Raw genomic sequence first — 26,216 nt, forward strand, 5'->3', positions numbered from 1 at the left:
CCAGCTGTAACAGTCACGGTATAGAAGCATTTATTTTACATTTTGGTAAGAGCTGACCCGATTCAATCACTCCATTTTAACACTGTCAGCGACTGACTACAAAGAAGATGGATGATTCAATTTCATCGCGGGGATTCAGGGCCAGCCGCTGAAAGCGCAAGGCAAGTGGCTCTCCAAAATATACATGCACTGACAAGCAAATGTGATCATTGAGTGACATTTCAATATTTACAGTGGGCGCCTGTTCAAGTCTTTTCATTTGGATTCGAAAGACTGAAATATTAATCAATCTGGCGGACATAAACAGCGATTACTCCGAGCTGCAGAAAACTCAGATTGCTGCCCTTAACACTTGACACGTTTCAGCATCACTTTTGTTTATTTCCTGACCACATTATAATCCCTTTCACTCAAGCATTTGGACAGAGAGCATTGGTAAACTGGTGGGCCACACAGCGTCCTGGCTGAGTACTGCTACATCCTTACAGACGGACACCGCTCCCACTCTTCAAAGACACAGCGCGGAAACAGGCCCCTCCGTCCAACCGAATCCGCGCCGACCAGCGATCACCCCGCACACTAGCACTATCCTACACACTAGGGAAAATGTACAATTTAAAGCCAATTAACCTACAAACCTGTACCTCTGAGAGTGTGGGAAGAAAGTGGAGCACCCGGAGAAAACCCACATGGTCACAGGGAGAACTTGCAAACTCCATACAGACAGCACCAGATTGAACCAGGGCCTCTGGCGCTGTTAGGCAGCAACTCTAACATTGCGCCACCGTACCGCCTTAGCCGTGTGCAGAAGCAGGCATGAGCACCTGCCACGCAAGCACACACGCACGGGTTCGATCCTGACCAAGGGCCCAGTCTGTGTGGAGTTTTCACATTCTCCCTGTGACTGCGTGGGTTTCCTCCGGGTGCTCTGGTTTCCTCCCACATCCCAAAGACCTGCGGGTTTGTAGGTTAATTGGCCCTCTGTAAAATTGCCGCTGGTGTGTAGTGGATGGGCAGGGAGGAGGCTGATCTTACAGAGGTGTTTAAAATCGTGATGGGAATAGATAGGGTGAATGCACCCAGAGTCTTTTACTAGAGTAGCGGAATCGAGAACCAGAGGACATAGGTTTAAGGTGAGGAGGAAAAGATGCAATAGAAACCCGAGGGACAACTTTTTCACACAGAGGATGGGCATGTGGAACGAGTTGCCAGAAGAGGAAGTTGAGGCAGGTACTATTACAATATTTAAAAGACACTTGGACAGGAACATGGATAGGAAAGATTTAGTGGGATATGGGCCAAATGCAGACAAATGGGATAGGCTTATACGGGGTATCTTGGTCAGTATGGATGAGTTGGGCCGAAAGGTCTGTTTGCATCCACTCAGTGTTCAGTGCACACGTACTTTGGGTGGGCAAGTAGTTGGTACAGTGAATGTTTGTTGTCGTCCAAGCTCATCATTGCCACTAAGAAGCACTTGATGACTTCCCAGGCCTGGCGACGATAATATGGCTCCGTGTTTGCACTCTTCAGGCAGTCCAACGCCGTCTCAATCGCCTAGAACCAAAAGCAAATTACATTATAAGCAAAACACATTATAGAATATACCACAGCACAGCCTGGGAACAGGCCCTTTGGCCCACAACGTCTGTGCCGAGCACGATGCCGTTAAACGGACTGCACGTGATCCATATCCCTCCATTCTCTGCACTTCCACGTGCCTATCCAAAGGTCCCCTAAACGCCAACATCGCATCTGCCTCCACCACCACCCCTGGCAGCGCATGCCAGGAATCCGCCCCTGGGCAACCCGCACATCTCCTTTAAATATTCCCCCTCTGATCTTAAGGCCGTGCGCTTTAGTCTTTGTCATTTCCAATGCAGGAAGAAGGTTTTGACTGTGAAAGGGATTTGAGAGAATAAAACTTTTCACACAGGGGTCAAAGTCTGAAAGAGTCGTGGAGATAGAAGACCTCCAAATGGTTGAGCACTTGAAGCGCCACAACCCAATGGCTTCGGGAAAATATCTTAAAAGTAGGGCAAAACACAAAGTACTGGAGGAACTCAGTGGGTCAGGCAGCATCTGCGGAGGGAATGGACGGGTGACGTTTCGGATCGGGGCTTTCAGGCTCTCACTCCCTGTGACCATGTGGGTTTTCTCCGGGTGCTCCGGTTTCCTCCCACATAGCAAAGACGTTCAGGTTTGTAGGTTAATTGGCTTTGACAAGTTGTAAAATTATCCCTAGTGTACTGGCCTCTGTAAATTGCCCCGAGTTTTTGGGAGTAGAAAACATAGAACTAGTTTGACCAGGCGATCGATAGTCGGCATGGACTCAGCCAAAGGACCTGTGTCCAAGTTGTATCTCTAAACTAAACTAAGTGCCACACCATGTTAAAATCTGTAGAATTCCACCATGTTAATGCAAAGATAACTTGTGCGGTGGGGTTTGTGGGGGGGGGGGGGGACAGAAAAGTATAAATAAATAACTGCATCTTTTAAAAGATTAATAAATTAACACCAGCTCAGACACAGGAGAAATCCAGGCTTTGTCAAATCCAGAGAGATAGGTTTGCAATTATGTCGCAACTAACTGGGGATAGACACCAAAAATTGGAGTAACTCAGCGGGTCAGGCAGCATCTTTCGAGAAAATGGATAGGTGAGGTTTTGGGTCAAGAACCTTCTTCAATCTGAGAGTCAGTGGAGAGGGAACAGAGAGATATGAAAAGTTACATAGAAAAAATGGATGAAAGATATGCAAAAAGACAGATCAAAGCCAGCAACGATGATCAAAGTAAGGTGGAGCCCACAATGGTCCATTGTTGGCTATGAGGAAGGTGATAACAACGGGTAGATACAAACAGTGAAAATCAGCAGGACAACAGTGAAACTAGTACGATGACTAGGGTGGGGGAGGGACGGAAAGAGAGGGGATGCAAGGGTCACTTGAAGTTGGAGAAATCACACCGCAGGGTTGTAAGCTGCCCAAGCGGAATATGAGGTGCTGTTCCTCCAATTTGCACATGGCCCGTCCTAGGCCTCCACTACTGTCAGAGCCAGGCCAAATGTCACTGGCCTTGTGTCGATCTTCGGTGTAAAACAGCATCTGCAGTTCCTTCCTACACAACTAACGGCACAGTTGCTGGGAACTTTTGTACATACTCATAGCTTCCGAAACAAAACGGATTAACCGAGAGAGCCACCCTCTGACGGTCATGAGGGTGAGGAGACAGCGGGTGGAGGCGGGGAGCTGAATATTAAACAGTGAGTAACATCCAGGAAGCTGCGAAACGATGGATGAGCAGGTCTATTGATTAATGATGGGCTTAACAAAATAGTGAGGGATAACTTGTTCAGGAAATCAGGGAGTAGCAGCGGTTTGGGTGGAGACCAGAAATGAAGGCAGGAAGTCAGGTCTGAACGATGGCATCCACATACGACTGATATTGATAAGAAAGAAAAGATAAGGAAGATAAATTTAATGAGAGCTTGTCAGAAGGATGCGTCAAAAAAATAATCATGGGAGATTTTAAACTACATCTGGGAACAAATCATAGAGTGCAAACAAAGAACTGTAGATGTCGGTTAAAACATGAAAGGGCATAAAGTGGTGGAGTAACTCAGCGGGTCAGGTACCATCTCTGAAGAACATGGATAGGTGACATTATGCAATCCTTCTTCAGACTGATTGTGGTTGAGAGGGAAAGAAAGTTGGAAGAGAGGAGGGGCAGGACAAAGCCTGGCAAGTGATAGGTGGAAATACAAAGAACTGCAGATGAAGCTTTAGGAAAACAAACACACAAAAGTGCTGGAGTAACTCAGCAGGTTAGGTAGCACCTCTGGAGAACATAGATATGTAACGTTTTGGGTCACGTTTGAGTCTCTGACCCAAATTCTGAAGAAGTCTCGACCCGGAGTGTCACCTGTCCATGTTCTCCAGAGATGCTGCCTGACCCGCTGAGTTACTCCAGCACTTCGTGGAAATGGTCCTACTTGGTTAAGGAACCAAAATAAAGGAGGAATGATTTGTTTCCGCGCTATATCTCTAAAGTCTAAAGTCTAAAGATATCAGGAAATATCCGAGATTATTCAGAATATCTGGAAATATCCAGAATAAATACATTCCGCAGCAATAGACTCAGGAACTGGTTCAGACCCATGGCCACAGACGGAGGCCAAGTCAATAGATATTATTAAGGTGGAGATTGACATATTCTTGATTACAAAGGGTGTCAGGGGAGAAGGCAGGAGAATAGGGTTGCGAGGGAAAGATAGGTCAGCCATGATTGAATGGCAGAGTAGACTTGAAGGGCCGAATGGCCGCATTCTGCTCTCAGAACATATGCACAGCTCTCAGTCACTGTGTGTTGCAGTCACTGGCGAACTGCACATACTGACAAACGCAGGTTAAATAGCCAGGGAGACACAGACAAGAGAGTGGGCCAGTCTCACCTTCTCCATTGGAAGTTGGATTGAAGCCTTGCAGTCGGAGAACTCGGCCGTGATGCTGGGCCCTTGGACCTCGGTGACGATGTACTGCAGTTTCTGCGACTCTTTCAGCATCTTCCGATTGCTGCCGCCAAACTTGCCCAGCACGCGGTAGGCCACGTGGGAGATGCTGTCGGCTGGGTTGCGTAGAGTGCGCCATAGAGCCTTTCACAAAACAACAAGTGTCTCAAGCGTTGAAACGTACCATTAGACGCACAGATTTGCAGATGAATTGGCTTGGCACAAATGTAAATTGTGCTTAGAGTGTGTGGGGTAGTGTTAATGTGCGGGGACCGCAGCTCGGTGTGGACTCCGTGGGCTGAAGTGCCTGTTTCCGCGCTGTATCTCTAAACTAAACTGGTTTCTGTCGCCACTTGTGGACTCCGGCATTGGGTTGGAGCACATTCAAGGGAGGCGGCAGCTGGAGGCCCTGCAGCAGCCTGGAACGGCAGCCGCTCACAAGAAGCGTTGGAGGGATAATCGGTAAGAAAGAACTGCAGATGGTAGAAAATCGAAGGGAGACAAAAAAAGCTGGAGAAACTCAGCGGGTCGACCGGAAACGTCGCCTTTGCTCCATAGATGCTGCCTCAGCCGCTGAGTTTCTCCCGCTTTTTTGTCTACCTTGGAGGAATAATCAGAACTTCTGTACTGGCAGTACCCATAGTCGGGATCAAACACGGGTCTCTGTCACTTTAAGGCAGCAATTCTACCCATCGTGCCGCCCATATTATATACTGAGCTTTTTTTATTGTTTATTATGGTGTTTGCAGAGTACTATGTCTACATATCTGTGGTACTGCTGTAAGCAAGAACTTAATTGTTTCATTTCGGGACAAATACATTCAGTCGAATGCATTCCACTGAAGTTTGAAACAAACCGCACGCAATAGCTACTATCTTCTCATCCAGTGATCGGTTATTCACTTAAGGAAAGGTTTGATCGTGTTACCCAACGGATGTGAAGGGTGAGGAGCGAGGTCGGCTGTGGGAGGCGCCCCCCCGGGGAGCAAAGGTGGACGGGCGAGGAGAGGGGCGTCGGTTCGCTGGTCAATCCACACGTCCAAGGATGGCGATGGTTGGAGGCCCCGCTGCAGCCTGGGGCTCGTCTGGATCGGGAGCCGCTCACAGGAATGAGAGCACGGACTGGACTTTAAAAATGGCACCAAAACCTGGCGCCTCTTGCATGTGGGATCAGTGGACTATTTCTGCATAATCGGGGATATGCTTAGGTATGGCAATACTCTACTGGACTGTTTGCAAAAAGAGAATTTCACTATGCAATTTGCCCATGTGTATTGTGAGCAGTTTTGGGTCCCCAATCAGAGGGAGGATGTGCTGGCATAGGAGAGGGTCTAGAGGAGGTCTATGAGTGTGATCCCAGGAATTATTGGGTTAACATATGATGAGCGTTTGACGGCACTGGGCCTGTACTTGCTGGAGTTTAGAAGGATGAGGGGGTACCTCATTGAAACCTGTCAGATAGTGAAAGGCCTGGTTAGAGTGGATGTGGAGTGGATGTTTCCACTCGTGGGAGAGGCTATAGCCTCGGAATTAAAGGATGTACCCATTACAAAGCAGATGAGGAGAAATTTCTTTAACCAGAGGGTGTTGAATCTGTGGAATTCGTTGCCTCGGAAGGCGGTGGAGGCAAGTCAATGGATATTTTTAAGGTGGAGATTGATATATTCTTGAGTAGTACGGTGTCAGGGGTTGTGGGGAGAGGGCAGGAGTGTAGGGTTGAGAGGGAAAGATAGATCAGCCAAGATTGAATGGCGGAATAGACTTGATGGGTCGAATGGCCTAATTCTGCACCTAAAAATGATGAACTTCTGAACACGTGATGGTAAAGCACCATTGAACCAATGAAGGAGAGAAGAAGGCGTTTTACCTGCATGAGTTCAGCCCGCACGGGCTGGATGTGGTCGTACAAAAAGTCAGGCTGTAGGTTGTCGACGCACAGTTCCAGGGTGCGCAGGCCCTGACTGACCAGAGTCTGGGAGCCATTGAGCGCAGACACCAACGGGTCCATCAGCATCGGCAGGTAGGGCAAGAGGGAGCTGAGGCGGACGGGCACCGTTAAACACAGCTCCACAAAGAGATCCTTCATGTGCTGCTTATGAAGGCCGCTCTGCAGCATGTTGAGCCCTGCAACAAGAGCAGTGTGTGTAGAGCAGACAGCACATCTACAACCCTGTCCTCCCCCCACCCCCTCCCTCCGTTATTTACAATTGCAACCAAGTTACTTTCCAGCACATGTCAGGTTCTTGAACCAACCCAGAATACATTGCGCCTACGTTTGAAGTAAACCGATCGATAGAGCGAGGGGTTATTTCGTCGGCTGAACAGTACGAAGCGAATGCGGTTGCGTCCGTACCTTGCAGCAGGTTAGGCAGCAAAGGTAGAAACTCCTGATACAGGAGGTCATGGCTGCCACCTCCAATGGATCGGAAGAGGGCTCGAAGCAAGAGAAAGTAGTTGTATGGTTCCTTGGCAGTTTGAGCAAGCTCCATTGAACTGTTCACAATCTTGTGCAGGTGTGGCTATGATAAGAGGAAAAAATTGACATCGGTTTAGTTTAATTGTCCTGTGTACCGAGGCCCAGTGAAAAGCTTTTTGTTGCGTGCAAATAGTCAGCGTTCAACTCAGACACATTGTATAGATACAGGATAAAGGGAACAAGGTTGGCTGCAAGATAACGTCCAGTAAAGTCTACTTAAAGGTGGTCCACGGGGTTTCCAATAAGGTGGATGGGAAGTCAGGACAGCTCTCTAGTTGGTGATAGGATGGTTCAGTTGCCTGATAACAGCCAACAAGATACGGCCCCTTGACCCTTCTTCATCAGCCTGATAAAGGCTCCTGATCCTAAACTGTGGAGGCCAAGTCACTGAGTATTTTTAAGGCAGAGAATAACAGATTCTTGATTGGCAAGGGTTCTGGGGGGAAGGCAGGGGAATGGGGTTGAGAGAGAAAGATAGATCAGCCCTGACAGAATGGCGCAGTAGACTCGATGGGCCAAATGACCTAATTCTGCTCCTTTGACTCATGAAACATTGCCTGTCTGTTCCCTCCCCAGATGCTGCCTGACCCGCTGAGTTCCTCCAGCACTTTGTGCTACCTACCATTATTGAGCCTACTTCACACATAAGTGATACTTCAATAGAAGAATTAGATATCCTTTGCAAAATTAAGTTAAAGCTCATATGCTGTGCTATTCACCTGAGGGACTATTACGTGGTCAATTTCAAAAGGCTTAAGCAGTCATTCCCCAAACTATTGAAACAACATTAACATACAGACGACTGAAACAAACATTTAAATTTCTGTTACACCTCATTAAATTCACTCAACCTTGAATTTCCTGACAGCGAGAACAAAGGGCAGCTGTTTCTCTAATATAATATTTTAAAGTGACCTTCATAGGAATAAAATTATATATTAAACCATTAATCATCAAGAAAAGGCACATTTCAAAACAGTCACATCATTTCAATCAGTCAAGAGTCTAATGTGGTTTTTTTCCCTACTCATACAAACAAATTCTAAAATACCGTACAAGGAATTTGAACTACAAGAAACATTTAACCTAATTACATGAGAGGAAAAAAGGCGGAAGCTAGAAAGCAGCCAGGCTTTACCGAAGTGCCTGCAACCGACTGTTTTATACAGTGAGTGGTGAGTCTGGAGCGTGTTGCCAAGGGAGGTGGTAGGGCAGATTCTATTGTGGCGTGCAAAGAGGAGATGGAAAAGCAACCGATAGTAAGAATTGGCAAACTGGTCTGAATAAGGGTCCCGACCCAAAACGTCACCTATCCCTTTTCTCCAGAAATGTTGGATGACATTTCAGGTCGAGACTCTTCAGACTCATGGGTGACCTGAAACGTCACCCATCCCTTCTCTCCAGAGATGCTGCCTGTTCCGCTGAGTTACTGCAGCATTTTGTGTCCGTCTTCGGTGTGAACCAGCATCTGCAGTTCCTTCCCACACACTCCCCGGAGATGCTGCCTGACCTGCTGAGCTACTCCAGCATTTTGTGTCCACCTCTGCTAACTGGCATAGGGGCAGAACAGTGGCGCTGCGGTGGAGTTGCTGCCTTACAGCGCCAGATAAATAACTACGGGTGCTGTTTGTACAAGAGTTTGTATGTTCTCCTTGGGACCACGTGGGTTTTCTCCAGGTGCTCCGGCCTCCCTCCACACTCCAGAGAAGTGCAGGTAAATGTCCCTAGTGTGTAGGGTAGTGGGGTGATCGCTGGTCGGCGTGGACTCGGTGGGCTGCGAGTCCTGTTTCCGCGCTGTACCTCTAAGGTCTAAAGCATTGCAGACATCACAAAAGCGACTGTATTTTAATATGGGGGCTAACCTGGTGCAGTGTATACGCCACACGTCGCGCAAGACCATACGATCGCTGGCACTCACCTTCAGCATCTGTTCATTTTCGGCAGCAAACAGAGACACCGAGCCGAACACCAGCTTGAAGAGCTTGAGGTAGAGGTTGGACAGCTCCACGTTTGAGCCCATCTCCGGGAGTCGGTCGAGAAGATACTCCACCAGGATGGTGGCAAAGAGAGCCGACGTGGACAGGTTGGCCAAGAAAGAGTTGGCCACAATCTGTAGGAACAAGGCAATTCACACAGCAGTGCGGTGAGACATGGGACTTCAGGGAGGTCGCACCTGATCTAATGGGTCAAAAACCCCAAATGTCATAGACAATAGACAATAGGTGCAGGAGTAGGCCATTCAGCCCTTCGAGCCAGCACCGCCATTCAATGTGATCATGGCTGATCATCCCCAATCAGTATCCCGTTCCTGCTTATCCCCATAATCCCCTGACTCCGCTATTTTTAAGAGCTCTCTCTTGAAAGCATCTAGAGAACCTGCCTCCACTGCCCTCTGAGGCAGATAATGCCGCAGACATCTTGCGACTTTGGAGATACAGTGTGGAAACGTGCCCTGTGGCCCACCGAGTCCGTGCCGACCAACGATCCCCCCGCACACTAGCACTATCCTAAACACTAGGGAAAATGTACTAGTTTACCAAAGCCAATTAATCTATAAACCTGCACGTGTTCGGAGTGTGAGAGGAGACCTGGAGCACCCGGAGCAAACCCATGTGATCACAGGGAGAATGTACACACCTCCCATAGTCAGGATCAGACCCGGGTCCCTGACGCTGTAGGCTGCAGCTCCACCACTGCGCCGCTATACCCACTATCTCCACAGATACTGCCTGACCCTCACAATAAAATCATCCAGCATTTTATACTGGTCCTCCACCGACCTTCTGGCACTGAGCCTTTCTGGATTATCCATTTTGCAGAAGTAACAGAGGCCACAGACTCTGGAGACGAGTCCAACGGCACCGGAGCCTTGGACACCGAGGAGCTGAGATACCACCCCGCAAAGACGGGACAGAGCTCCAGAGGGGACAATCGACCCGCCGGTTGGCTGTGGAAATCCCGAAGAGGTCGAAATCGGCCGCCGCACCCGGCCTAGGCTCCACATTTTTGAGGGGACTTCCGGAGAGGAGTCCAATTCTCATAATTGATTAAAGGACGTGCCAGACCACCAGTTGCCGGCAAATCGGTGGCGGACCTGTATCTCCATTAGATTCCAGGACCTAATGAATTTGAGTCTGAATTTGAATCAAATGAGTCTGAAGAAGATTCCTGACCTCGGAAACACCACCTATCCATGTTCTCCAGAGATGCTGCCTGACCCACTGAGTTACTCCAGCCCTTTTGCTTCTTTTTTTGTGAAGTAGTTTCTCTAGTTCCTTGCTTCTCTCATACATTTTGATTGAGCTTAAATATTTATCGCTTTATATGGCTGTAGTCTACATCACTTAGACTAATATTTTATTTAGATAATGACCAAGATTATACATCACCTGAAGTGCATAGTTCTTGGAGATCCTTTCCACCATATACGGGACGGTTGTCTGAAATATCTCTTTAAATGTCAAAGGATTCATCATGGTGAAAACGCCAGCAAAATGCTCTAAAACCTCCTTCTCCTCCTTCATCCTCACAGTCTGGCAATTGGCCACTCGAATGTACGTTTGGCCATTCCCAGCAATCTGGACCTAAAAATCAAATGAACACCGTTGTATCAAACAGCAAAAGGGTTGTGCTAATGGCAAATGGATTCTGCAAATTTCATTCATTCAATAAACAAAGAAGGTGGAATAGTACAGCACAGGAACAGGCCCTTCGGCCCACAACGTCTGTGCTAAACAGCTTCAATTAATCTTATGGGGTCCATATCCCTCCAATCCCTGCATATTCACAAATAGCGAAAGGCCTGAATAGAGTGGATGTGGAGAGGATGCTTCCACTAGTGGGAAAGTCTAGGACCTGAGAGCACACTCAGAATAAAAGGGCCTTTAGAAAGGAGATGAGGAGGAATGTCTAAGTGATGTAGTCAGAGGGTGGTGAATCTGTGGAATTCATTGCCACAGACGGCTGTGAAGGCCGTCAATGGATATTTTTAAGGCGGAGATTGACAGGTTCTTGATTAATAAGGGTGTCAGGGGTTATGGGGAGAAGACAGGAGAATGGGGTTGAGAGAGAAAGGTACATCAGCCACCATTGAATGGCAGAGTTGGCTTAATTGACCGAATGGTCTGATTCTACTCCTATAAAACGTATGAACCTCCGGCGTTCCAGATAAAACAATCTATGTTCGTCCATCTTCTCCTTGTTGCCAAGAGCTTCTAGTTCAGGCAGCATTCTGGTGAACCTCCTCTGCACCCTCTCCAAAGCCTCCACATCCTTCCTGTAATGGGGCGACCAGAACTGTACACAACAACCCAAATGCGTAGGATTTGGATTTGGAAAGTCGAACACAGAGCTAATGAAACCTTTGATTTTTTTTCTTCAAACGTCCATCAACGACATTCTTTCCGCTTGGCCCACGTGGCTCCAGACTCACAATAACATTCCTCGGAAATAACCCCGACAAGGCACTGGGTTCAAAAACATTGCCGGTCATGCCCCGCAGGAACTAAATCCCAATAAAACAATGAAAGAAAGACAGAATAATAAGGAAGGTACACACAAAATGCTGGAGTAACTCAGCGGGACAGGCAGCATCTCTGGAAAGAAGGAATGGGTGACATTTCTGGTCGAGGCCCTTGGAAGAAGGATATTACAGTACTATATAATGTTCCCATGTAGGGATAGTGGCGTTTAGGATGCTTTAAACCCACATTACAGGAAGCATGGTGAGGCTTTGGAGAGGCTGCTGAAGAGGTTTACCACAGTGCCGCCTGGATTCGAGGGTATTAGCTACAAGGAAATGGAGGGATGGCTGAAGAAGAGTCCCCACCCAAAATCTCACCATTCCTTTTTCTCCAGAGACGCTGCCTGACCCGCTGCGTTACTCCAGCACTTTGTGTCTATCTCTGGTATAAACCTGCACCTGCAGTTCTGTTTCTAGCTGTAAGGAAGGGTTGTTTCTCTGGGATCCCAGGGGGTGAGGGGAGTCCTGATAGAAGTGTATAAAATGTTGTGAAGCATAATGCAATTATGAGAGATAAGATTGGGAGAACCTTCTTTCCCCCGGGGGGGGGAATATTAAAAGACTAGAGGGCAGAGCATGAAGGTGAGAGAGGCAAAATGTAAAAGGAGATAAGCTGGGCGTTTTATTTACATAGAGGAAGGCAAGTGTACGGAACGCACTGCCAGGGGTGGTGATGGAGACAGATGTGAAAATGGATTAATACGGAGCTTTAGGTAGACACACGGATATGCAGGCAAAGGAGATTAGTTTTACTTGGCATCATAAGTAGGAAAGAACTGCAGATGCCGGTTTAAATCGAAGATAGACAACATGCTGGAGTAACTCAGCGGGACAGGCAACTCTCTGGAGAGAAGTAATGGGTGATGTTTCGGGTCAAGACCATTTCTTCAGACTGATGTCAGGGGAGTGGGCGAGACAGAGATAGAATAACTTCAAATAGCTCCATAGATGCTGCCTCACCCGCTGAGTTTCTCCAGCTTTTTGTCTACCTTTCGATTTTTCCAACATCTGCAGTTCTTTCTTAAACTTCAAATAGCCGTCGCTTTCCCTCTCTCTCTCTCTCCATCCCCTCCCCCTTCCCAGTTCTCCCACCAGTCTGACTGTCTGCGACTACATTCTAACTCTGTACCGTCCACACCCCTGACATCAGTCTGAAGAAGGGTCTCGACCCGAAACGTCACCCATTCCTTCTCTCCAGAGATGCTGCCTGTCCCGCTGAGTTACTCCAGCATGTCGTGTCTTACATGGCATTATGTTCAGCAAGGTCACTATGGGCCGATGGGCCTGTTTCTGTGCCGTACTGTTCTATGTACCAATACTATACCTGGTATATATCCAAAGCCTGCATGGCATATTTAACCAGCTTGATATAAATCTGTGTTTCTTTGGGCTGTAACTGTTTGTTGGGAATGAACGAAGCCTCTGCAAAAGAGAAGAAACACAAAATCAGACAATGGCCAACTAGAGGGGCACAGTGGCGCAGCGGTAGAGTTGCTGCCTCACTGCGCCAGAGACCCCGGTTAGATCCTGACCACGGGTGCTATCTGAACCGCGTGGGTTTTCTCCGGGTGCTCCGGTTTCCTCCCACATCCCAGACGAGCAGGTTTTGAGGTTAATTCTCGTCTGTAAATTGTCCCCAGTCTATGGATAGAATTAGCGTATCAGTGGGAGGCGCAGACTTGGTGGGGGGGGGGTGAACGGCTTGTTTCCACGCTGTATCTCTAAACTAAGCTAAACATGGATAGGATGGGTTTCGAGGGAGAAAGGTCAAAAGCAGGCGGGTGGGACTAGTGTAGATGGGGCGTGGGCAAGTTGGGCCGAAGAGCCTGTTCTCACGCTGTGAAAAGTCTACGGTTTGTGACGTTATGATGTGGCAGCGGTCGGTGCGTTTACCTCCGGGCGACTTGCACGAGGTGATGCCCCAGGTGATTGTCTTTACGCCGCAAACCAGCGTCTTCACCAAGCTGCGGCAGTCGGACACCTGGAAGGTCTGCTTCTCCTCCTTGTCCTTGTCTGTGTGTTTGTCCAAGGCGGGGGCCTGGAGAGTGGGCGTGGCCGGGGCGGGGGGAGGCACGGACGACGTGGGAGTGGCCTGGGCGGCGGCGGAGGCCACCGGGGCATCGGCGGCCATCAGCTCCGACTGCGGCTTGCACTTCTTGAAGATGGTGGACAGCTGGTAGCGGGAGATGGTGTGGAACTTCAGCACAAATACCTGCAACAAAAAGCAGACGTACGGAGGTTAAAACTTACTGCCCTTCCCCAGAGGGCCGTGAATCAGTGGGATTCATCGCCAGGCGGCTGCGGGGGCCAAGTCAATGGAGAGTTTTAAGGCGGAGATTGACAGATTGATGATCGACACGGGTGTCGGGGGTTATGGGGAGAAGGCAGGAGAATGGGTTTAAGAAGGAACTGCAGACGCTGGAAAATCGAAGGTCGACAAAAGTGCTGGAGAAACTCAGCGGGTGCAGCAGCATCTATGGAGCGAGGGAAATAGGCAACGTTTCGGGACGAAACGTTGCCTATTTCCTTCGCTCCATAGATGCTGCTGCACCCGCTGGGTTTCTCCAGCACTTTTGTCTACCTAGGCAGGAGAATGGGGTTGAGAGGGGATGATAGATCAGCCATGTATTCAAGAGAGAGCTAGATTTAGCTCTTATGGGGCTAACAGAATCAAGGGATATGGGAAGAAAGCAGGAAGGGAGTGCTGATTTTGGATGATCAGCCACAATCATATTGAATGGCGGTGCTGGCTCGAAGGGCCGAATGGCCTACTCCTGCACCGATTTTCTTTGTTTCTTTGATTGAATGGCGGAGTATTTGTGCGTCCAGTGGCCTAATTCTGCTCCTGGAACTTTATGAACGTCATTGAAGGTTAGAGGCGCGGCAAGCGGCGGCTAGGAAGGATGTGTTGCACGATCGCCATCCAGTACCTCCAGCATTCTCATCAGAATGTCCCTGCCGTTGCCGTTCTCCTGCTCACTCTTGGATCGGATGCAGTCCACCAGGTTGAGCAGCAGCTTGCACGACATGGTCTGGATGCTGCTGGGCAACGATTCATCGTCGATGTTCTTGGCAAACAGCTGGACGGCGAGGGCCAGATCGTTGAGTGGGAGGTGCTGGCGGACGTGATGCACCAGGTCCGCCAGGGTGCTGTAGGCCAGGGGTCTGGTGAATGAAAGCGAGAGGGACGCAAATTAACTCGGACGCTCCTCAAGAGGTCACGGTGGGACGAGACAGGCAGAGCCGCTGCCTCGTGGCTCCAGCAACCCGCATCCAACCCTGACCTCCAGTGACGTTTGTCCAGTTATCTACTCTAACTGACTTTCAGTTCTAGTGCTACACATGTGGGTTTAAACTAACTAGCGAAGGGGGGAGGGGTTGACAAATTGGGAGTATAAAGATGGAGTTAAAGGGGAAGTGAGTACAGGAAAAGTTACAAAAGACTCCCAAATTAATGGGACGGAGAGTTTGAGAAGGGATAAGAGAGTAAGGTCAGGGCCAATAGAGCGAGAGGGCTTGCATACTTTGGAATTTAGAAGGATGAGAGGGAATCTTATTGAAGCATATAAGATTATTAAGGGATCGGCAGGAAACATGTTCCCGATGTTGGGGGAGTCCAGAACCAAGGGCCACAGTTTAAGAATAAGGGGTATGCCATTTAGAACGGAGATGAGGAACAACTTTTTCACCCAGACAGTTGTGAATCTGTGGAATTCTCTGCCTCAAAAGGCAGTGGAGGCCGATTTTCTGGATGCTTTCAAGAGGGAGTTAGATAGAGCTCTTAAAGATTGCCGAGTCAAGGGATATGGAGAGGGCAGGAACGGGATACTGATTATGGATGATCAGCCATGATCACAGTGAATGGGTGTGCTGGCTCGAGGGGCCAAATGGCCTACTCCTGCACGTATTGTCTATTGTTTGCATTTCTTCCCCACAACCCACAAACCTGCATGTCTCTGGGATGTGGGAGGAAACCGGAGCACCCAGAGCAAACCCACGCAGTCACAGGGAGAACGCGCAAACTCCATATAGACAGTACCCATAGTCAGGATCGAACTTGGGTGTCTAGGCTGCAAGCAGCAACTCTGCCGCTGCCCCACCGTACCACCTTATACTTTGGGGAAACAAGGAACTGCCCGCTAACCCTGGCTGAATTTTAATGCCTTTCAATGCATTAAAGCCATCAGTAGCCACGTCAGTAGGTGGCAATAATTCAGCTCCATGTGCAGGCAATCTTTAATTAAACATCCCGATATATTTGCAGCATCACAAACATCGACTTACCTCAGTGTCTCGCGGGCTGTGTATCCCGAGCCTATTAGCACAGATTCATCAAACAACTTATCCATGCATGGAATGAATTCTATAAAACAAAGTATTGGTATTATGCAGAGAGCCACCGCCAGTCTCTCGCTATTGCAAACATAAAACGAATTAAAGATCATCAACTCGTCCCCTGTGAAACATTAACAAAATTAGACCACGCGAGCCTGTTTATATTGCTGCTTCTGTCCAGCATGGTAAATACCCAGTTTCACAAAGTAAACGCCAACTACTGTGCTGGCTGATAATTAGGAGTTTCTAACCTAGAAGTGAGGGTGTTCACCGTTCACAAAAGGGGAAATAAATTAACTTAGGAGCAGCTGGTGGAGCCCATGCACACTTCTACACGATCGCACTTTGACATCCACTCCATTTACAGATGGCCAATTAACCTACAAATCCACACGTCTTCGGGATGTGGGGGCAGAAACGGAGCACCCGGAGGAAACCCACGGAGAACAGGGAGAGCGTACAAACTACACACAGACAGCACCCGAGGTCAGGATGGAATCCGGGTCTCTGCACTGAGGCAGCATCTGGACCTTATGCAATAATAATAAACCGAGACAACTTTGTATGGACCAGCACGGATAGTGAAAGCCAAATAGTCTCTTTACGGCCAATTTGTTGCCTGGTGCGGAAGATGTTTAGGACAGTGGTAAGAAACTAACATGTACTCTTATAATAATCGACATGGGCCTGAGCTATAGGGAGCAGTTGAGCAGGCTAGGGCTATAAGATCGCCCCTCATCCTCCTGCACCCCAAGGAATAGAGGTGTAGAAAATCATGAGAGGAATAAATAGGGTAAATGCACAGTGTCTTGCCTAGAGCAGGGGAATCGAGAACCAGAGGACAAAGGTTTAAGGAGGGGAAAGATTCAATAGGGACCAGAGGTGTAACATTATTTGTTACACAAAGGGTGGTGGGTGTGTGGAACGAGCTGCCGAAGGAGTTAGTCGAGGCAGCTACAATCGCAACAGTTAAGAAACATTTGGACAGGATAGGACAGGTTTTGAGGGATAAGGGCCAAACGCAGGCAGGTGGGACTAGTGCAGGAGGGACATGTTGGTCGGCGTCAAGTTGGGTCGAAGGGCCTGTTTCCTCACTGTATGACTGTCTCTAACAACATAGGCTGGTACAATTTTACGATTAGCCAACGTTATTTCTTTTCTTGTCCATAATAAGACTTTTCACATTGACACAGCTCAAAAAAAAGAATAAACTGGGGACTACATACGGTTGCGAAGGTCAGTGGTTAGGATGTGTTTGGCTGCGATCAAAAGTTCCTTCCGTAGATGGGCAGTTTCAGAAGGGCAGTTAGATAACAACTGAAGCATTCCTTTCACCATCTGTTGCGAATATTTTCCCACCAACTCCTGTGGAAAAAAAAGAGGCAGAATCGCTTAGAGAATCTCTCCCACCTTTCAACTCAAGCCTTAACTCCAAAAGCAAGAGGGCGTACCTGATAGATTCTTATGATATAAGCGAGAAAGGACAATGTTTTAATCTGTGCAGCAATGAAGTCAGCGTATAGTTCCTTGTTGTAAAGTTTATTTAGTCTACAATAAGAAAAAAAATACATCTGTTAAAAAGATCACATTTAGAAATTCAAATTTAGATTTTTTTTAGAAATAAGACGAGGGACAATCCATCCAGAGTAGCAGAAAGTATTTAAATGATATCTTCTCCACCAAACCTCCATAAATGGCAATTTACCTGCTGTATTATCTTCCACAAACATTTGCCACTGCTTAGTCCCAGAAAGCAGCTATTTCATCTGACCGTTATTGAACGTATAGATGTGACATTTATATAGTCATGAAGCCGTCGAGTCATGCAGCTCAGAAAAAGTTTCTTCGGTCGAACTCATCCATGCCGACCAAGATGCCCCGCCTAAGCTCGTCCCATTTGCCCATATCCCTCCAAATCTTTCCTTTCCAAGTGTCCTTTAAATGCTCCTATAGTACCTGCCTCAACTACCTCCTAATGCAGCTGGTTCTATAAACTGAGTGAAATATGTAATCTACTATTTTTACATTCCACTTTTGTACTTATTTATAATGGTGCTAACGTGCAAAACAAAGAATTTGTTCTAGGAGTGCAGGTACATAGGATTCCTGAAAGTGGCATCACAGGTAGACAGGGTTTCGGCCCGAAACGTTGCCTATTTCCATCGCTCCATAGATGCTGCCGCACCCGCTGAGTTTCTCCAGCAATTTTGTCTACCTAGGGTTGTGAAAAAGACTTCCGGCACATTGGCCTTCATCAGTCAGACTAATGAGTTGGGAGGTCATGTTACAGTTGTATGATATTGGTGAGAGCACATTTAGAATATCGTGTTCTGTTCGGGGCACCATGTTATAGGAAAGATATTGTCAAGCTTTACAAGAATGTTACCAGGAGCGCAGGAGGATGCGGGGTGATCTTATAGAGGTGTACAAAATCATGAGAGGAATAGATCAAGTGAACGCACAGTCTTTTACCTGGAGTGGGGGAATGGAGAACCAGAGGATATAGTGGAACGAGCTGCCAGAGAAGGTAATTGAGTCAGGTGCTATCATCTTTTTCTTCTTGCTTATGGCGTGCACAGCCTAAAGTTGTAGGACAACTTGTTCTATTTGATCTAATTGATTGTGCACGCCGGGTTGATTGCATTCGTTGAAACAGGGCGGACCACGTGAAGGTTGCAATCTCCCACCCAAGCAGGGACCATCATAACGTTAAAGAGAACTGGATGGGTGCCTGGTCAGGACAGGTTTAGAGGGTTTTGGGCCAAGCGCGGGCGGGTGGGGCTAGTACAGATGTAGCCTGTTGGTCGGCATGGGCAAGTTGGGCCGAAGGGCCTGTTTCCACACTGTATGACTCTAAGATAACTATCCATATCCCTCCATGTCCAATTTGATCAAATACTGGATTAAATTAGCTGGAAGATTTTATATTACATCCCATCAATACTCCTCACTTGTTTTAAATGATAGGAAACAGATGATTTGAGACTAAATAGAAATGTGGACACGAGTGTCGCTTCCTGTGGCTAACAGCACCACCTAGAGGAGCCTGCTTACCTTGCCTGCGGTGTCACTTGCAACATGATCGTGTTCATAATTAAAGGGACGAATTCCGATACGACGTTGTGGATACTCTGCTTGTACAGCTGAAATGAAGCAGGAGCATCACGATAATTTAGGCCAATGCATGGAATTATTAGGACAGATTCCTTTCTTTAATATTAGCCATCATGAAAGAGGGGGGTAGGGAGGAGAGGGGAGGAGAGAGGGGAGGGAGGGGGAAGGAAGGGTGGAGGGGAGAAATAGGTGCAAATCCAGGTGACGCACAGGCAGGGAGGAAATTAAAGACATTTAACGGGAAACTAGCGTAGCTACCTGATACATGAGGACCACAATGATGGGCAGCTCAGCCAGCACCTTGAGGGACAGGGATCCTCTGGGAATTATGGTATGCTGAAAGATAAATATTTTATATAAAGATATAGCATCACATTACTAAAAACAGATGATAAAAAGACAAAAGATGCAGGAGTTCGCCATTCGGCCCTTCGAGCCAGCACCGCCATTCACTGTGATCATGGCTGATCATCCACAATCAGTACCCCGTTCCTGCCTTCTCCCCTGACTCCGCTATCTTTAAGAGCTCTATCTAACTCGCTCTTGAAAGCATCCAGAGAAATGGCCTCCACTGCCTTTTCAGACAATTCCACAGATTCACAACCAGAAAAAGTTTTTCCTCATCTCCGTTCTAAATGGCTGACCCCTTATTCTTAACATCTCACACGGGACAGTTTAGAGATACAGCGTGGAAACAGGCCCTTCGGCCCACTGAGTCCACACCGACCATCGATCAATCGTTCACACTCGTTCTGTTATCCCACTTTCGTGTCCTCTCCCTACAGAAGCCAATTAACTTACAAACCCGTATGTCTTTGGATGTGAGAGGAAACCGGAGCTTCCAAAAGAAAACCCACGCGGTCACAGGGAGAGCATGCAAACGCCACACACAGACAACACCCGAGGTCAGGATTGAACGCGGGTCTCTGACACTGTGAGGCAGCAGCTCTACCTGCTGCACCGCTAGGCTTTTGCAAAGTAAGAATTTAACTGTTCTGTTTCAATACATAGTAAATTCAACACTCTTGACTCTTGATCTCATACAAGAGTCTAGAATGGAGTGCCTCATAAAATGTTCATAGTTACATGTTATATTATTTAATCACTATTCGGATAGGGTGCAACTGGAGCACGCAGAGGAAACCCACACGGTCATCCACACGGTAGAATGTGCAAACTCCACACAGACAGCACCCGAGGTCGGGATCGAACTCTGGTCGCTGGTGCTGTGAGGCAGCGGCTCTACCAGCCACGCCACGGTGCCACCCTAAAATAACTATTTCAGCTAAAATGGAGTTATCAGCTAAATTAGCAGCACTGCATTTTGAACCCTTCGAAAACAAGATTTGAAGGCAGTCTCCCATAGATGACCTTGCATCTGTGCACAATGCCTGAGAAAGTCTGACACTATCCCATGGGAAAGTGTAGTGTTGTTGAGTAAAATACAACAGCAATAGTTGGGTAGACAACCTGTGCCCCCACATGCGAATCGCGCAGAAAGGTTGCAGGCAAGGGGGGCTTATGATTGGCTCGGGGAGGGGGCAGTGGCGCGGTCTGCTCTGATAAGAAATGCCATTAAGGCTGATGTTGGGCGCTCTTACAGGGAGAGAGCCCCAGCCGCGGACCGTGTCGCGAACACAGCCAGGTGATGAAGAACGGGAACATCCTGCGGCGTCCTCCGATGTGTGCTTGGGGTTAGCGAGTGCGGACGGGGATGCATTAATCTATGTGCCTTGTTTGGTAGTGTAATAACATACCTCGTGAATCAAACTCTGTTGGCTGAATCCAGCGATTTATCAAACACAATGCTCACCTATATGTATTACACAGAATATGTAAGCATAGTACTCTGTAAACAATATCACAAACAAAAGCTCAAAATGTGTGTGTGTGTGTGTGTGTGTGTGTGTGTGTGTGTGTGTGTGTGTGTGTGTGTGTGTGTGTGTGTGTGTGTGTGTATATATAAAGAGAACTTCTTTCATTTATTACAGTTTACAGAGTACTATATTTACATAATCTGTCATGCTGCTGCAAGTAAGATTTTCAATGTTCTGTTTGGGACATCTGACAATAAAACACTCTGGACACTGAAGCCAGTAGATGGGGGGACAGAGTCGACCCGAGTTGGCCTCGTCAGCAAAATGAAGGACAGTGCATGTTTTGCCGGGTTGACTTACTGTTCTTGATTCACTGTCCTCTCGCTCGGGGTTGGTTTTAACGGCGACCTGAGTGATCATTCCCACCATCTCTGGGGAAGGGACCGTGTTGTCGGCGATGGCTTGGGGCTTCTCAAAGTATCGTGTCTGGAAATGAGGGAGGAAAATTAACAGTGGTAACACCCCCCCCCCCCGGCACCAACTCTCACCAACTTTGACAGATGCGGCGTAGAAAGCATTTTATCGGGATGCATCACTGCACGGTTTGAGAACAGCCCCATCGCAGACCGCGAGAAACTGCTGAGAATTGTGGACACAGCCCAGACCATCATGCAAACCAACCTCCCTCCTGTTGAAGACAGACACAAAATGCTGGAGTAACTCTGCGGGTTAGGCAGCATCTCTGGAGAGAAGGAATGGGTGACGTTTCGGGACCGTCTCTTCAGACTGAAAGTTGAGGGGAGGGAGCTAGAGATTCCATTGACCCCCTTCCATCTCCACATCATTTCCTCTTCTCCAATCAGGCAAGAGGTACACGTGTGAGAATGCAAGGACCCGTCTCACCCTGGTCACTCCCTCCTCTCCCCTCTTCCATCAGGCAAGAGGTACACAAGTGTGAAAACGCACACCTCCAGATTCAGGGACAGTTTCTTCCCAGCTGTTATCAGGCAACTGAACCGTCTTATCTGCGACTCGAGTGGTCCCGACCTACCATCTACCGGTTTGGGGACCCTCGGTCTATCTTTAATCGGATTTTACCCGGCACTAAACATTATTCCATTTATCCTGTATTTGTACACTGTGGACAGCTTGATTGGTATCATGCATAGTCTTTCTGCTGACTGATCAGCATACAACTAAAAAGCTTTTCACTGTACCTCGCTATACGTGACAATAAACTAAAACAAAAGTACATTTTATTCCTAAGAACCACTCAGAGATTTTGCAGAACGTAATTCTCAGCACAATACGTACCACCACTTTAGGGAGATCGTTGTAAATCTGCTTCACGAAGTCAAGGAAGTGGTGAATCTGTACAGGAAAAAAAAAACATTGCCTCAGAAAATGGAGACACAAGGAACTGCAGAGACTGGCTTACAAAAAAGACACCAAGTGCTGGAGTAACAAAGCGGGTCAGATTCTGACCGATCCGCTGAGTTACTCCAGCACTGCCAAAAAAAAATCAGTGCTGCATTCGTCAAAAATGTCCGAGAACCTAAAATGAATCAGAAATCTTCCAACCACAAGAATGTGATAAAGGTACATGTTAAGCATGAAAAAATATTTATAAATCTATTCTAAAACAAATGGGGGCACGGGAAACTGTGCATAGCTTGGGTAGATGGTCAGTGGTGGTGGGAGTGTGGCCCACAATACGATAGTGGCCTTTAAGAGGCTTTTAGATGAGCGCCTGAATATGGAGGGGATGGAGGGGATGGATTACGTGCAAGCAGAGGGGATAACTTTAACTTGGCATCACAGAGAATGTGGACCAAAGGACCTGTTCCTGTGCTCTAGTGTTCCATGGTCTATGTAAAACTGGGATCACAAGGTGGTTGAATTACTGACCTAGTATTAAGTGACTGGGATAACATTGATAAGGTACTGATACGAGCAGATAAATGAAGCCCTGATTAATTTAATTTAAAGACGAGTCTTTTAATTTAAAGACGCTGTGAAACCACCATAGTCTGGTGGTTTCACAGTGACTATGAAACCACCAGATCATAACAAGCTATTTGGGGAAGGAAATGTGTAGTCCAGGTCCAACATATCTGAGGAAGGAAGGCATTGGAGAGGGTCCAGAGGTTTACGAGGATGATTCACATATGATACGCGATTGATAGCATCGGGCCTGTACTCACTTTAGAAGGATGAGGGGGGGGCACCTCATTGAAACTTGCCGAAAAGTAAAAGGCCAGGATAGAGTGGAAGTAGTGAGGATGTTTCCATTAGGGAGAGAGAGTGTAGGACTAGAGACCATAAACTCAGAATAAAAGAACGTAACTTTAAAAAGGAGATGAGGAGGAATTTGTTTAGTCAAAAGGTGGTGAATCTGTGGAATTCATTGCCACAGACGGCCGTGGAGGCCAAGTCATTGGATATTTTTAAAGGTGGAGGTTGACAGATTCCCAGGCTGTCAGGGGTTATGGGGAGAAGTTTGGAGAATTGGGTTGAGAGGGGAAGATAGATCAGCCATGATTGAACGGCTTGATGGGCCGAATGGCCTAATTCTGCTCATAGAACGTATGCAACTGGCAGGTAGATGACTTGAGACAGCCCTCTGAAATTGTGCAGTAAAGCATCCTGATCAAGAGTAGGGGACAGAAACCATACACTGGTCTGGATTGCAACACCCACCCCCCATGAATGAAAAAAAATAAAATACTTGAAGAACTTTTTTATTAAAAAATTTACATTAAAAAAAATTGAAAGTTCAGAATACAGGGCTCAAAACACAACCCAAAACAAAACACAAGGTTTTGGTCTTTAAAGGAAAGGCACTTACCTCCTGCGTTATCGGCGGCCTGAACTGTTTGTGCAATTCAATGATGATACGGAGGCAAATGAGGACATTCTCTTCATTCTCAACCTAAACCACGGTAACAAGTTATACATTTAGCCATCAACAGCGTGCAGTACTTTTACTATCCGATCCCTGCTATCCTTCTGGTTTATGTTTGTCACATGTACCATGGTACAGCGAACATGCTATCCAATCTGATCAGATAATGCCATACATAAACACAATCAAGTCAAACTCAAGACTAATAGGTAGAGTAAAGGAGAAGATGGAGTGGTTCTCAGCAATGTAGCGCATCAGTTCCATAGACAAGGTCCAATGTCCTCATTGGGGTAGTTTTTTTTAAAAGAAATACAGTGCGGAAAAAGGCCCTTTGGCCCACCGAGTCTACACCACCCAGCGATCACCTGTACATTAGCACTATCCTACACACACTAGGGACAATTTACAATCATCACCAAAGCCAATTAACCTACAGACCTGTATGTCTTTGGAGTGTGGGAGGAAACCGGAGCACCCGGAGAAAACCCGCGTGGTCACGGGAAGAATGTACAAAGTCCGTACAGACAGCATCCGTTGATAGGATCAAACCCGGGTCTCTGGTGCTGTGAGGCTGCGGTTAGCACTACTTCACCATAGTTCCAAAGACAATGTCCAATGAAAGAGGTGAATCGGACAGTACCCGAGCTTGTGGAAGGGCTGTTCTGAAGCCTGATAACAAATGGGAAGAAGCTGCCGGACGGGAGCAGGGAGAAGGAATGACTGGGGTAGGACAAGTCTTTGATTGTGTTGGCTGGCTTCCCGAGGCAGCATCAAGTCATGGTCTGTGTGAAAGAGCGCTGTAGTGTCAAAGGTGGCCGCTTGAGTCCCGGAGTTCGGTCGGTCGAGGACATGCCGCTGAGAATAAAGAGGGACCCGGTGGGGGGGGGGGGATGCGCTGAGAACAAAGGACCCTGTGTTTTAACATATAAAACAAACTTGGTAGTCTTCATTCACCAATGCTGCTCAGCCCCATATGTATCTCTCCATCTATCTATAACTATAAAGAGCTAATGCTTCAATGCTGGCTGTAGTACAAACTCACTCGCAAGTTTCATATATTAACAGTTGAAAAGACGCAAAGAAAAGATTGAAAACTCACTTCCAAAAAGCGAAACATCACGGACAAGATGTTTTTTGTGTGGGATCGCAAATGCTCATTTGTTGGAATTCTGTGAATAATTTCAAGGACGAGTTTTCGAACTTGCTGCAAATAAACAATTTGTGCAATAAAAATTAAAAGCTCGCCAATCAATCTTATTATACAAGTAGCGGATTGCTCTGGATGTGGACTTTGGGAAAAGGGCTGCGTGAAACAAATTCTGAACAAATTCTGGAGAAATTATGGTTTGGCACTTCAAAGAACGCAAATATGATACTTGAAATAGGATATTCATAGATCGTAGAACAGTACAGCACAGGAACTGGCCCTTCGGCCCACAATGTCTATGCCGAGCACGATGCCAAAACCATCTCTTACCTCACTGCACATAATCCATATCCCTCCATATCCATGCGCCTAACTAAAAGTCTCTTAAACACCACTATCGTATCTGCCTCCACCACCACCCCCGGCAGCTCGTTCCAGGCACCCACCACCCTTTCAACAACTTTAACTTTCAAAAGGATTAAATGTAGGGGATGAAAAAATAGGTGGATGAAAAATAGAGGATCTGTTTTAGTTTGGAGATACAGCACGGAAACAGGCCCTTCGGCCCACCAAGTCCGCGCCGACCAGCGATCACCCCGTACACTTGTTCTATCCTGCGCATGAGGGACAATTTACAGAGGGCCAATTAACCTACAAACCCGCACGTCTTTGGAATGTGGGATGAAAGCCAAGGCGGTCGCAGGAGAACGTGCAATCTCCACGCAGACAGCACCCCTGGTCAGGATCGAACCCAGGTCTCTGGCGCTGTGAGGCAGCAACTCTACCGCTGTGCCATCGTGCCGCCCCATTTATACGTACACACTTCGTGTCTTTGACGAAAAAAGCAATATTGAATTAACTGAAAAGAATTGATGCCAATTTTTTGACCGGTTACGCCAAAGATGTTACTGGACAAAGCAGATCCTGGGAGTCACGTCGGCAACGCACCTGAGCAGACTTTTCCTGAAGGAACTGCACCTCTCCGTCTTGCAGGAATGTGAGAAAGCGAGGAATGATGTGTTCCAGGAATGTGGAGTACTGCGGTGAAGTGGTGACATTCTGAAAAAACAACGGAAGCACAGATTTTTTAAATATTCAGTTTGGCTTCGTTCAGTGATACAGCGTGGAAAGAGCCCTTCGGCCCACCGTGTCCGTGCTGACCAACGATCACCCCGTACACTGGCACTATCCTACACACTAGGGACAATTCACAATTTTTTACCGCAGCAAATTAATGTACAAACCAGTACGTCACTGGAGTGTGGGAGGAAACTGGAGCACCTGGAGGAAACTCACGTGGTCACAATGTCAATGCTGAACAGCAACATGTTGCCAAATTAATCTAATCTCCTCTGCCTGCACATGGTCCATATCCCTCCATTCCCTGCACAT

At 47.4% G+C, this 26,216-nt stretch overlaps 1 protein-coding gene across 4 annotated transcripts in view; it reads right to left on the bottom strand.

Annotated features, from left to right (window-relative positions):
* The window catches only part of LOC116985669 (transformation/transcription domain associated protein), a 173,802-nt gene that overhangs the window by 141,604 nt on the left and 5,982 nt on the right, over positions 1-26,216 (bottom strand). For all 4 annotated transcript variants that reach the window (XM_033040549.1, XM_033040552.1, XM_033040550.1 and 1 more), the window contains 19 exons: positions 25,773-25,883; positions 24,777-24,881; positions 23,621-23,704; positions 22,087-22,143; positions 21,133-21,258; positions 19,214-19,291; positions 18,896-18,984; positions 17,293-17,389; positions 17,068-17,206; positions 15,791-15,869; positions 14,437-14,671; positions 13,400-13,718; positions 12,831-12,928; positions 10,374-10,568; positions 8,903-9,094; positions 6,862-7,027; positions 6,376-6,632; positions 4,452-4,652; positions 1,406-1,557 (listed from right to left, as the gene is read on the bottom strand). In XM_033040549.1, coding sequence (XP_032896440.1) covers positions 1,406-1,557; positions 4,452-4,652; positions 6,376-6,632; positions 6,862-7,027; positions 8,903-9,094; positions 10,374-10,568; positions 12,831-12,928; positions 13,400-13,718; positions 14,437-14,671; positions 15,791-15,869; positions 17,068-17,206; positions 17,293-17,389; positions 18,896-18,984; positions 19,214-19,291; positions 21,133-21,258; positions 22,087-22,143; positions 23,621-23,704; positions 24,777-24,881; positions 25,773-25,883 — 2,780 coding nt within the window. The remainder of the gene's footprint in view (positions 1-1,405; positions 1,558-4,451; positions 4,653-6,375; positions 6,633-6,861; positions 7,028-8,902; positions 9,095-10,373; positions 10,569-12,830; positions 12,929-13,399; positions 13,719-14,436; positions 14,672-15,790; positions 15,870-17,067; positions 17,207-17,292; positions 17,390-18,895; positions 18,985-19,213; positions 19,292-21,132; positions 21,259-22,086; positions 22,144-23,620; positions 23,705-24,776; positions 24,882-25,772; positions 25,884-26,216) is intronic.

This window comes from Amblyraja radiata, chromosome 22 (assembly GCF_010909765.2).
Source record: "Amblyraja radiata isolate CabotCenter1 chromosome 22, sAmbRad1.1.pri, whole genome shotgun sequence".
Classification (NCBI taxonomy): domain Eukaryota; kingdom Metazoa; phylum Chordata; class Chondrichthyes; order Rajiformes; family Rajidae; genus Amblyraja; species Amblyraja radiata.